The sequence below is a fragment of the Chelonoidis abingdonii genome, chromosome 1 (assembly GCF_003597395.2).
Source record: "Chelonoidis abingdonii isolate Lonesome George chromosome 1, CheloAbing_2.0, whole genome shotgun sequence".
Classification (NCBI taxonomy): Eukaryota; Metazoa; Chordata; order Testudines; family Testudinidae; genus Chelonoidis; species Chelonoidis abingdonii.
This window is the reverse complement of record NC_133769.1, coordinates 165,158,033-165,171,202: the sequence shown is the minus strand read 5'-3', so window position 1 is coordinate 165,171,202 and position 13,170 is coordinate 165,158,033. Positions and strand designations below refer to the sequence as shown.

Genomic DNA, 13,170 nt, shown 5'->3' with positions numbered 1-13,170 from the left:
CTTTCTTTCTTTTCTTAAAAACAGAAATTCCATTAGCCAGTTTGAGAGGTGAGCAAGGTCCCCCTGGTGAGCCTGGACCAAGAGGGCCACCCGGGGCCCCAGGATTACCAGGTCATGGAGTGCCAGGAGCCAAAGGAAAACCAGGTCCACAAGGATATCCAGGAATAGGCAAACCAGGTATGCCTGGAATGCCTGGAAAACCAGGAGCAATGGGGCTCCCTGGGTCAAGAGGTGAGATGGGACCAAAGGGAGAGATTGGGCCTATGGGAATACCAGGGCCACAGGGACCACCAGGGCCTCCTGGACTGCCTGGAATAGGAAAACCAGGTGTTCAAGGATTACCAGGACAACCAGGAGTAAAGGGTGAACCAGGAATGAAAGGACCACCAGGACTCCCGGGCCTTCAAGGGCTTAAAGGAGAAAAAGGCATTGGGATTCCAGGTTTACCAGGGTTAAAAGGTCCACCTGGGTTACCTGGCCCTCCAGGTCCAGTTGGACTCCCAGGGATAGGCAAACCAGGAATGATTGGGTTTCCAGGACCACAGGGACCTATAGGTAAACCGGGACTTCCAGGTGAACAAGGGCCACAAGGTCTTCTTGGGGCACCTGGGATTCAAGGTCCACCTGGCCTTCCAGGTGTTGGAAAACCAGGTCAAGATGGAATCCCTGGCCAGCCTGGATTCCCAGGTGGAAAGGGGGAACAAGGCTTGCCAGGTTTACCAGGGCCCCCAGGCCTACCAGGGATTGGGAAACCAGGATTCCCTGGGCCTAAAGGTGATCGTGGCATGGCTGGGTTCCCTGGAGCACTGGGGCCTAAAGGTGAGAAAGGGCACATGGGTCCTCCTGGCATGGGCGGGCCTCCTGGGGAGCCAGGTCAACCAGGATTACCAGGAGTAATGGGGCCATCTGGTGCTGTTGGTTTCCCAGGACCAAAAGGAGAAGGTGGACCTGTAGGGCCTCAAGGACCTATTGGTCCAAAAGGTGAACCTGGCCTACAAGGTTTCCCAGGAAAGCCAGGTTTTCCTGGGGAAGTAGGACCCCCAGGTCTTAGAGGACTACCTGGTCCAATGGGGCCAAAGGGAGAAGCTGGTCACAAAGGTTTGCCAGGCCTGCCTGGTGTTCCTGGGCAATTAGGACCTAAAGGGGAACCTGGAATCCCCGGTGCTCAAGGCCAACAAGGTCCATCTGGAATCCCAGGTATCACAGGACCCAGTGGCCCAATCGGACCACCTGGACTTCCAGGACCTAAAGGTGAACCAGGTGTACCTGGTCCACCAGGCTTTCCAGGAGTAGGGAAACCTGGTGTTTCAGGGCTGCAAGGACCACCAGGAAAACCTGGGGCACTTGGTCCACCTGGCCAGCCGGGTCTCCAGGGTCCTCCAGGGCCTCCAGGTCCACCTGGTCCTCCAGTAATAATCCCACCCACCCCACCAGCCATTGGACAATATTTGCCAGAGATGGGGCCTGGCATTGATGGAGTGAAGACCCCACCTGGCTATATGGGGAAGAAAGGCAAGAATGGTGGTGCTGTCTATGAAATGCCTGCATTCACAGCAGAACTCACCACACCCTTCCCACGGGTCGGGGTGCCTGTGAAATTCGACAAACTTCTCTACAATGGCAGGCAGAACTATAACCCACTGACTGGTATCTTCACCTGTGAGATCCCTGGGATTTACTACTTTGCCTACCATGTTCACTGTAAAGGGGCCAGCGTCTGGGTAGCTTTGTACAAGAACAATGAGCCACTGATGTATACATACGATGAATATAAAAAAGGTTTCCTGGACCAAGCTTCTGGAAGCACCGTCATTCAACTGGTGCCTGGAGACAAAGTTTATATTCAGATGCCATCTGAACAGGCAGCGGGACTCTATGCTGGGCAATATGTTCACTCATCTTTCTCAGGATATTTATTGTATCCTATGTAAAAACAAAACAAAACAAAAACAAACCCCCCAGACAAAATCACAACTCTTTTCCTCTGCTTCAGACTTTTATACCATTGAAAGATGCATTTACTGACAGTTTTAGATCCCTCTTGTACAACAAATAAAACACAAAGTTTCACATTATGTGAAACACAGCTTGTTATAAAAATGGTGTGTATCAGGTTCATAACAGTTGTTCTGTATCCAATGGGGACATATTAGCTGTACATTATATATTTCTGTGATACCATACTTACTTCATTTCATTCACAATAACGCAGTATTAAGGGTCAAATCTTGCATACATCACTCACTCCTGTTGCCTATTTAACTGAACATTGATCTAAAGTGTGAGATGAAAAGATAACTTAAAATAAACAGAATGTATCAGTATGAAATGATCTGATTATATATATAAAGTTTGAGTAATGATTTTTTTTAACACAGGTTTTATCTAAACCTGAACCATAAGCAAAGATTCTCTTAGCTGAAATCCTTATTTTCCCCACATACAGTATCACAAGACAGTTTCTTCTAATAAAACACTTAAGATGGAAACGAATGTTAGCACAAGAGAATTTTAACTCACTGCTAGCTGAGGGCTTTATCCAAACAGCCATTGGAATCAAAAGGAAAATTGCCATCAACTTCAGGGGGCAATAGATCATCCCCTAATACCACAGCATTCCAGAAGCCTCCATATATATTTACAAAGCACAAGGTAGACATGGTGGACCTGAGATATGGTTTTAGTCTAATGACTTTAGATATGTTATGCCAAATTATTAAAATAATGTAGCATTTTGGCCAATGAACGTCAGTGCAGTATAAAGACATGCACTTTCCCATACCTTTGCTAAGAAACTGCATTCTGTTTGGCTTTTAAGAGAATGCGCTTGTTCTGGGATTCAGCCAAAAGTAGCTTATTAATGAACGTACAGCAAAAGTGGCACTTGCTCTGTTTGCTAAATAATAAATAAACTGGTTTGACATTGTCCAATAACTTTAATCAGTAATAAGGATCAAGCAAACTCTTTTACTTTTGTCTCATTTCCATTGTGTGTGGGTGCTGAGAGGTGTTTGTGGCCTCTGATATACAGGAGGTCAGACTAGATAATCTAATGGTCCCTACTGGCCTTAAACTCTATGACTCATCTGAGAACAATTTCATTTAATGTAATAACTGATTTCCAGTTCTTTTTATTTATGTTTAGTTACCGATTGCCTAAGTTTGTATATGAGCATACATAGGCATCAAATGTGTGTGTATGTGGGGGAAGCAACGTTTTTACAAGGTACTGTCTGTTCAACAATGGTGCTAATCTCACAGCAAAAAATTACTGAGATTAATTTAAAAATATCTTAATACTGTACTTTTCTGTGTTTCCCTTTTCAGTGCTGCACAACACACTATTGCATTAGTTTAAAAGTAGGCTAAACACATCTTCTGTGTCTTGACTAATGCAACCCTATTTAATTCAAAATGAACTAGGAACTTCCATGCAGGAAAAAAAAAAAGATTTAACTGGCATGACCATTATTTAAATACAGAGTTTAATGCAGTGTATTACCAACACAACGCTGCAATGACTGTAGTGCGCTGCGTGATCTCAGATATTTTATGGAATGTTGGTGGCAATGGACAGTTTACCAGACACTGGTGACTTTGGTGAGTTTCCAGAATATGTATGAGATATGTCAATAGCAAATAATTTTTGTATTTAAATTTTTTGTACTGATTTGAAAAAAATATCTTATTAAATAGCTAAAAAATAAAAAAAGTTTCCCTTTATTAACAGAACGACTAGAAAGAAAGTTTGAAGCACCAAATTCGCATTTTGGAGCACAAGGACACTCAGAATCTATTAAAAACAAACCAGTGTGAATGATGATCTACAAAGGACATTTTTTTTTTTTGCCGAGCTTGCTATCAATCCATATTACAAAGAAACCAATGTAATCGCAGAACATTTACCAATAGATGGTGCCTCTAGAATCCTGAATGTGTTAATATGCAAATATCACTGAGAAAACAGCACTGGCATTCCCACATAGGCCTTAATCCCGCATGGCCTTGCTTGATGCACAGCAGTGTGTTGTGGAGGCTGAGAGAGAGAGTTTAAGCATACTACTGGTTGGTGTGGAGAACTATGTACCTTGCTTGAAAACACAGATTGAGAAAAGGGTGAAGCATAGGAAGAGAGGGGATGTGCCTTGAGAGACACAAGCTTAAGTATGATCCCCATCATTCCGGGTGGGCATTTAGTGACAGTCTCCTTTTAAGCCTTGAACCTACAATAGCCATAAATATACTGTGGGCTACACAGCATGCTGTTGAGGATGGGCCATCAGATTGGGAGTCAGGCGATCTGAATTCTGTTCCCAGATCTGCCATTGTAGAACACAGAAATTTACTCACCAAACTGGCATGGAGTGGGAAACAATCTGATACTGAAATGGACCAGTAGTAGATCCCTGGTTCCTTGATTGCTCAGACAGAGACCAGAGAACAAATTTTAATTCTCACAGACGATCCCCTCATGTGCTCTTGGGGCAGGGCAGCCTCTTACTAATGGAAAAATGTAATGTCACAATCTAGCACAAAACATCAGAACAAAAATGAATGGATCTGCATATTCATTCATGGTGGATTTTTTTCTTCTTCTTTTTGATCAGAGTCACACTCAGAATCCCTAAAACCACAAACTGAAGAAAGGACTTTCTTTTCCAAACTCAAATTCATGGGGGAAAAGTGAGAAAAAACGAACAGTACTGAAGCATTAAACAATATGTTCTTTAGTATTTCTCTCTCTGCTTTTCCTTTGAAGTCTTTCGTGAGCTTCCTCTTTCCTCAAGCTCTTCCTATTGAGCTCCCAGACACTACTCATGAAGATTAAAAACCCATGAAAACATTGCCTCTAAGAGAATTTTTTCTTTGACAATTTACCATCACCAACCGTGACAAGATTTTGCTTTTGCTCAGCATAGAGTAGTTGAAACCTAATTTGCAAAAAGTGTCATTCTTCCCAAAAAAGAGTGATTTTGCCCTGCCCTTCAATTTTGAGAAAGCAAAAGCTGCCAGTTCTGATAGAATGTATAATTTTTGCACTATGCTACAGCTCATGTTAAAGTAACACGGATGGCACTTTCCCTCCCCCTTTCTCTATTCACCACCATAGAAACTTGACATCTCTTTCGTTAAATTAAATGTGTCAACTGAACATCAATGATAGATCTACTATACATCATTTATATAGTGCTGTAATGAGGTCTAGCACTGTAATTTGCTAAAATGTGCCTGAAGAGGGCAGTATCCTTAAAACTGATTTATATATGGAAAATAATCCTGACAATATTCAAAACTCCACTAAACACACCTATTAACAGCCAATGACTGTCAAAATAAAGTTTGTATTAAAAGGCACATTAAAAATCAAGCCAAACAGCAAATGAAATCAAATATTTACTGAAACCAGAAAAACATTGATTTTTCATATTCTTAAAATTATACACTTTATTTAAACACAAACAATACCCCTGCTCCTATGTTTTAGGTTAAGAAAATATTTAAAGATGCCCTTTAGGAGTATTTGAAAAAAAGATAAGTATACTAATGTGTACATAACAAGACACATCACATATTAATTATTAAACCTTTCTTGTCATTCCAAAATAGGAATAATATATTTTCATTTGAAATGTAATCTACAGATGTGCATTAAACACTCATAGATTCATCCTTAGTGCATTAATATATAACTTGCCTTTTAGTTACATCTCAGAATTGCCCTTAATTGTTACAGTTAAAGAAGTTAAGACAACTTTCACAACAGAGCAAGCTCAGTCCATTGCTTTAAGAATCTTCCCCAAAGGCCACTGAAGACTCATTGACTTCAGTGGTGTTTTGACTGGGGCCTTAAAGCAAATGGACTATTGCAGCTGACAGAAAGTGTGGAGATGAGGAAAATAGTGGAAACATGATGAACAGAGCAAGAGCCTCAATATCACCTTCTAAAGACATCTGGAATTACTCAAAGTCATCATGTCCTTACAAAATATAGTATGATGTGGCCTCACGAGAGCCTAAGCCTGACTAATCCAACAAGCTTAATCTGAGACCATCAGGGGTAAAAAAACAAAACAAAAAAAAAAAATTATAGCACTCATTAGAACCAAGCAGCTAAAAAAGAAAATAAAAAAAAGAAAGGGTGAGAATCAATTTTTTTTTTTTTTTTTAATACTTGTAACAATTCTGACATACAGAAATAGAAAATGGGTAAAAGAAAATCTTTGACCACTTCACTCTAAGCTAAACCAGGTATTTGTTTACTTTTACTTTTATGATGCTAGGAAATTGTGGTCAATACTCTATAGCAAGATTCAGTCTTTTGCTTTATGCCCTCATTTCTGAAGAACGCAATCCTGTGGTCCCAGTTTGTTAGATTAATCTCTGTTCAAGTTAATATTTATTGCTGTGGAATATTGGATTATTTTATCCACTTTCAAAATTCTTTTGAAGCATACTTCTTTGTGATTTTCTAATTCCTAGAAGATTGATCAATTGACCACAGAGTTTTAAAACATACCTTTCATGACTAATGTACCTTATAGGATGATTAGAATGGAATTTTATTTTGCCACTTAGACCTTCACAGCTCCTGGCAACATTCTCAAGCAGATTTCACTTAGAGCTACCATGGACATCTCGGAGACAACTGATTCACAATATATGACCATCCCATGAAATATCTTATAATTAAAGATCCTGAGTACAAAAATTCAAAAGACCCTAAGTGACTTAGAAGTCTAGGCCCCGTTTTCAGAATGACTCAGGCACTTAGGAGTTTGGATTTAGGCTCCAAAGTACCTAAATCACTTTTGAAAATAGGGTTTAGTCTCCTAAATCATTTAGGTGCTTTTGAAACTGTTACCCTCTCTCTCTCTCTCATACACGCACCCCCCCACCCCCTCCCCACACACTCTGCCTAAAACTCAAGAGAACAGGAAAAAAGAAAAGGAAAGGAAGACAAAGGAATTGCCAGATAAAAACAAAATTGTAACTCCCAGAATTGGTCAGTGTGTGTCTCAGATGCTCCCTTGCTCATAATATAGAAGATAATTGGTACATGTAATGATCTGCTGGTGCCCTTGAAACCCTTCACAGTTACCTGTTATGGTGAGGGGAACTGTGCTGAGGGGAACTGTGTTGTTTTGGAAAATACATCTTCATCTTTGGGAGAATAAGAAGTGTCAAGGCCTCCAGAGTATGTATGTTTGGGGAGGGGAGGGAAATCTATGCATCAAAGACATTTTGTTTAAAAGGAATTTTAATTTACAAACTCAAGATTCTAGTTCATATTCACTGGGGAGTTCTCGTTGCGAATCCATCTTAAAGTGGTCAATACTGCACAATGGTGCCAAGACAACTCAAATATTTAAAACTCTTCTATAATTCCACAGTTTAAAGGAGATTGTGCTTCCCTCTGAAAAATGAATTCAGGGGCTTGTGAAATAAATCAGACTGACAGCACTGAGAACAAATGCATCCATAAATTAGATACAGCAGGAACAGGATCAATCCAGACTTCCCCACACTGTTATACCAGTGGGTCTCCACCCCAGGTGTACACATGCTACATCCAGGAGTCCATGGGCAGTTTAGTCTGGAGCTGGTTTGTTGAGACAGACAACAAGAAAACACTAGCCTGCATGAATTATGAAGGTGATTTTCTATGATATAGACATCTGCCCAGGTGGACTGAGATTAAAATGCACTTTATATACTGTACAGCTACTAGACACCCTTCAGATAGTAACGATTTGCAGGTGCACTTATCCCAAATTGTTTTCAAACCAGAACAGAGAGGTGAAAGACTTTGTATCCCTTAATCAATTATCTCATAGCCTTCCAAGTCTCTGGGCAACAGGAAAGGAAGATACGGAAAAGAAATCAGTTGCTGAAAAATTTTCTTATTGTTAAATAAATGGTGTGCATCATATTTTTATATATCCCTGATATTTTTTAGCTGAAGGTTGTATTTTTTCATAATTAAATAGATTCACAGAAATCAGTTCACTCTAGTTGTGTGCCAGGAGATGGCGATAATCATCATCAGTCCTAGACAGTGGAACTCCACTACCACCCCCTTTATGAGGCATCTGTGCTTCTTTTAAATATTTCTTTAACAGATATGGCATTTAAAAAATAAAAATACAGTACAAAAAATAAAATCTATCTTGTTGAAAATAGTGATCATTCTTCCATTGTCTATTCAGTCTCATGTCAAGCTGACCACAAACTGCTTATCTATAAGTGACTTCAAAAACTTTTGCTCAGCAATGATGTTGTGGTATCCATTCTAAAGAGGGGTGGAAAAACAAGACAAAATGAAACTGTTACTGCAAGCAACAAAGGTACACTCTTTTCCATGAATCAAATGGGTTACCTAGACAATACTATAGCCAGAATCTTTTGTGGAAAGGACTCATACACTTATAGGCAATGCCTACTCTGCACACTACTGGTGACAGCATATAGCGTTCACGTAGCTACATGCTGCAGTGAAAAGCAGGCTATGTCCACACTGCAGCGCATAGCTACATGTCAGTGAAAGGCTCTGGCAGGGGGAGGCAGCAGGGAAAGTACTCCCCCTGCCAGAGCCTTTCCCCACTGGGGGAGTCTTTACCTATGACAGTAAAAGGCCCAAGCAGCAGGACACTACATTGCTAAAAAATAGCAGTGTAGATAGGGAGACCCGGCTTGGGCGAGTAGAGAGCTATGTATGGCATGTACTCAGGTGTGTCCACACTATACACCTCTACCCTGATATAACGCGACCCAATATAACATGAATTTGGATATAATACGGTAAAGCAGTGCTCGGAGGGGGTGGGGTGAGGGGGTGCACTCCGGCAGATCAAAGCAAGTTCAATATAACGCGGTTTCACCTATAACATGGGACGATTTTTTGGCTCCCGAGGACAGTGTTCTATCGGGGTAGAGGTGTACCTGCCTAAACTGTCCTTCACTGGCTACACTGCTACGTATACCCTTGCTGGGGTGCAACCTGTGTATGTATTCTACAGCCACTGAAAGAAGCGTACAGCGTGCATATATCTAAAGGCTGAGGAATAACCTCTCCAGGGAAGTGGTGGAAATCAAAACCAGACTAGACCCATATTAGAAGGAAACTCTACTGCAGGGAATAATCTATCAGTGGCAGAGAGATGGACTGGGTGTGACCTCAGAGGCCTCTTCCATCACTAACTTCCAGGATTCCACATCATGCTTATATGAAATATAAACATTTAGAAAACTTCTTTCTACATAAAGAATCGGAAAAGAATTTATTTTTAAAGCTCCATCTGATTTCATTAACTGTGAACATAGGAATGTTTGGCAGGTCTGTGTCCTGTCAGTCAGTCTCTAGCCAATACATCAAAAACAGCCCCTCCCTCCAAATTCCAATCCATCTCCTCTTCCTCGGCCCCAATCCAAAGCCTTCTGAAATAAATGGAAGTCTTTTCACTGACTTCAATGTGTTTTGGATCAGGCCCTACACAAACCTGCCAAATCCTATGGAGACAGACTAGGGATTTTCTGACTCTTCTGTGTGTCTGTGGGAAAAAAAACCACCTAGGGAAATTCTCAACTGATTGGCCATCTGTTTTTCCTCATTCCCTGCCTCTTGTACAGCAGCAGCTAACACTGCCCCTGTTAAGCAGAGCTCTCCCTGTCTCCTCAGGAGCAAACAGAAAATTTCAGATAGGGCAGAGTGTAGAGCAGGGGTGGGCAAACTTTTTGGCCTGAGGGCCGCATCGGGTTTCGGAAATTGTATGGAGGGCCAGTTAGGGGAGGCTCTGCCTCCCCAAACAGCAAGGTGTGGCCTGCCCCCTGCCCCCTATCCCCCCCGTGCTTTTCACCTCCTGACAGCCCCCCTCCGGGACTCGCCCCACCACCCCCCCCACCCCAAGCATCCCTGTCCCCGACTGTCCCCTGGAACCCCCACCCCTGACTGCCCCCCACTGCCCCATGCAACCCTTCCTCTTATTTTTGACTGCCTCCCGGAACCCCTGCCCATGACTTCTCCCCGCTGCACAATCCAACCCCCTGCTCCTTCCTGACTGCCCCCCAGGACCCTTGCACCCATTCAACCCCCCCAATTCCCCACCCTCTGACTGCCCTGACCCCTGTCCACACCCCTGCCCCCTGAACAAGGGCTGCCCAGAGGATTCGGGGGGGCCCTGCCGCTGAATTGCCGCCAAAGACCCGGCACTTTGGCGGCGGGTCCCGAGGCAGAAGGACCCCCTGCTGCGGGTCTTCGGGGCACTTCAGCAGCGGGTCCTGGGGCGGAAGGACCCCCCCCGCCTCTGAATTGCCGCCAAAGACCCAGAGCGGAAGAAGCTCCGGGGGCCTGGGTGCTGTGAGAGTTTTACAGGCCCCCCGGAGCGAGTGAAGAACCCAGCTTCAGGGGCCCCGAAAAACTTTCATGGGGGCCCTAGGGCAAATTGCCCCACTTGCCACCCCCCCGGGCAGCCCTGCCCTGACCACCACCCCAAACTCCCCTGCCCTCTACTCAACCCCACCTGCTCCCTGCCCCCTTACCGCGCTGCCTGGAGCACCGGTGGCTGGGGTGCTACGGCCGCGCCACCGCACAGCACAGAGCACCGGGTCAGGCTGGGCTCTGCAGCTGCGCTGCCCAGCCGCCCAGAGCATTGCGCCTGCAGCGTGGCGTGCTGAGGCTGGAGGGGAGAGGAAACAATGGGGGAGGGGCCAGGGGCGAGCCTCCTGGGGCAGGAGCTCAGGGGCCATGCAGGAGGGCCCATGGGCTGAATGTGGCCTGCAGGCTGTAGTTTGCCCACCTCTGGTGTAGAGGAAAGTAGCTGCTGGCCCAAATAATTTCTTCAAGAGGGCAGGAAGAAGCAGAAAACCCCCCAGCAGATCAAGGCCAGCTCTGCTCTTTGCTCCTTGGTTCCTTATGACAGAAACCTGCCTGGCAGGAAAGTTTTGAAATCTGCCTCTCTTCCATTGGAAGATTTGTTGAAGTCTAATTTTCTTCTTTGACATGGTTTCTGGAATACTGCATGGGGGAAGCAGTCAACTCCCTCTGAAGCACCTGGCATTGGTCACTGTCAGAAGACAGGATACTGGGCTAGATGGACCTTTGTTCTGATCCAGTATGGCAATTCTTATGATGTGATATATCTTGATTTTGGTAAGGCTTTGACAGAGTCCCACATGACATTTCCATAAGTAAACTAGGGAAATGTGATCTAGATGACATCTACTATAATGTGGATGTACAACTGGTTGAAAGACCGTCCTCAAAGAATAGTTATCAATGGTTCGCTGTCAAACTGGGAGGGTGTATCAATATAGTAGGGTCTCGCCGGGGTCGGTCTTGGTTCCATTCAATGTTTTCATTAATGAGTTGGATAGTGGAATGGAAAATGTGGTTATAAAATGAGTAGATGACACCAAGCTGGGAGGGGTTGCAAGTACTTTAGAGAACAGGATTAGAATTCAAAACAACTTTGACAAACTGGGGAATTGGTCTGAAATCAACAAGATGAAATCTCATAAAGACAAGGGCACAGTACTAAACTTAGGAAAACAAAATCAAATGCACAACTACAAAATGGGGAATAACTGGCTAGGTGATAGTACTGCTGAAAAGGATCTGGGGGTTACAGCGGATCACAAGTTGATGTGAGCCAGGAGTCATTCTGGTTGCACCCTGGATATGAGTCAACAATGTGATGCAGTTGTGAAAATGGTGAATATTGTTCAGGAGTGTATTAACAGGAACATTATATGGAAGACCTGAGATAACTGTCCCACTCTATTCTGCACTTGTGAGATCCCCACTGAAGTACTGTGTCCAATTCAGGATGCTACACTTTACGAAAGATGTGGACAAACTGGAATGAGTCTAGAGGAGAGCAACAAAAATGATACAAAGTTTAGAAAACCTGACCTATGAGGAAAGGTTAAAAAAAAAAAAACAGGCACGTTTAGTCTTGAGAAAAGACGACTGAGGGGGACCTAACAGTCTTTAAATGCATTAGGGGCTGTTATAAAGAGGATGGAGATCAACTGTTCTTATCTACCTTCCTGCGACATGGAGAAGTAATGGGCTTAATCTGCAGCAAGGGAGATTTAGATTAGACTTTGGAAGAATGTTCTAATCATAAAGGTCATTAAGCAGTGCAATATGTTACCAAGGGAAGTTGTGGAATCCTCACCATTGGAGGTTTTTAAGAACAGGTTAGAGAAACACCTACCCAGGATGGTCTAGGCAGGTTTACTTAGTCCTGGGTCAGTGTGGGAAGATGGACGAGGTGACCGCTCAAGGTCCCTCCCAGCCCTATATTTCTGCAGAATGTGTCAGTTTTGATGAACTGGCATTTTCCAACAGAAAAACATTCCATTGGAAAATTTCTGAGCAGCTCCACCCATTTTACAGAAAGGGAAACTGAGGCAGGATAGTGATTTGCCTAACACCAAAAAGCCAATCAGTACTAAAGCCAGGAATAGAACTCAAGACTTTCTGACTCCTAAACCATGTTCATTCTTTCAGATCACTGTGTCTCCCAACTTGTTAGCACAACACTATTTTTCTCTAAGCATTTCCCATAAAAGAAAATAGTACATTACCTCAATCATCTCAGACATGGTCTCATTGCCATAATAGTGCAAAGAACCGTTTCGGTCAGTGAAGTTGTACTTAAAGCCTGCCAGGTGAACTTCATTGCATATGTGAAATGCCAGTGTGATGGCAATTAGCCCTGTTGTAGGATGTTGGGGTTTCTAAAAGCACAAATAAACAAATATAATTGTCATCTTGATATAAGGAGACAAACTCAAGAGTGGGGGTTTTAACAACAACATAAAACCCACTAATGACTCTGCAATACTAAAAAGTTGGCAACATTGCTAAAAGTAGCTCTGAGCTTTTTCAGAACTGGAAATTTCAGAAAGAAAGAAAAAAATATTTCTTCTTGAAGAAAAATAGTCAAGAGTGATGAACTTGTTTATATCCAAAAATGTCCCTCCTCTAAAAGTAGACCCAGCAAAATATATCCACACCATACAAGCCAAAATATCACTTTGTACATTAAAGATAATTATGAGCAGTGTCCAGTTTTTAATTCTGAAGAGCCAATAAAAATGTATTACCAGAGCAGAGAAAGACTATTTGAATATTCAATTCGTTGTTACTGCTGGATCTATCTGATG

General features: G+C 43.0%; 2 protein-coding genes across 2 annotated transcripts in view; one reads left to right on the top strand and one right to left on the bottom strand.

Annotated features, from left to right (window-relative positions):
• The window catches only part of COL8A1 (collagen type VIII alpha 1 chain), a 155,400-nt gene extending 153,468 nt beyond the window's left edge, over positions 1-1,932 (top strand). Inside the window, exon 3 of the mRNA XM_032804632.2 lies at positions 25-1,932. Within this exon, the coding sequence (XP_032660523.1) occupies positions 25-1,931 (1,907 nt within the window). The 3' untranslated portion in view covers position 1,932. The remainder of the gene's footprint in view (positions 1-24) is intronic.
• Positions 1,933-5,381: 3,449 nt separating this feature from the next.
• The window catches only part of ST3GAL6 (ST3 beta-galactoside alpha-2,3-sialyltransferase 6), a 77,081-nt gene continuing 69,292 nt past the window's right edge, over positions 5,382-13,170 (bottom strand). The window contains exons 10-11 of the mRNA XM_032804633.2: positions 12,589-12,741; positions 5,382-8,290 (exon numbers count right to left, since the gene is read on the bottom strand). Coding sequence (XP_032660524.1) covers positions 8,210-8,290; positions 12,589-12,741 — 234 coding nt within the window. The 3' untranslated portion in view covers positions 5,382-8,209. The remainder of the gene's footprint in view (positions 8,291-12,588; positions 12,742-13,170) is intronic.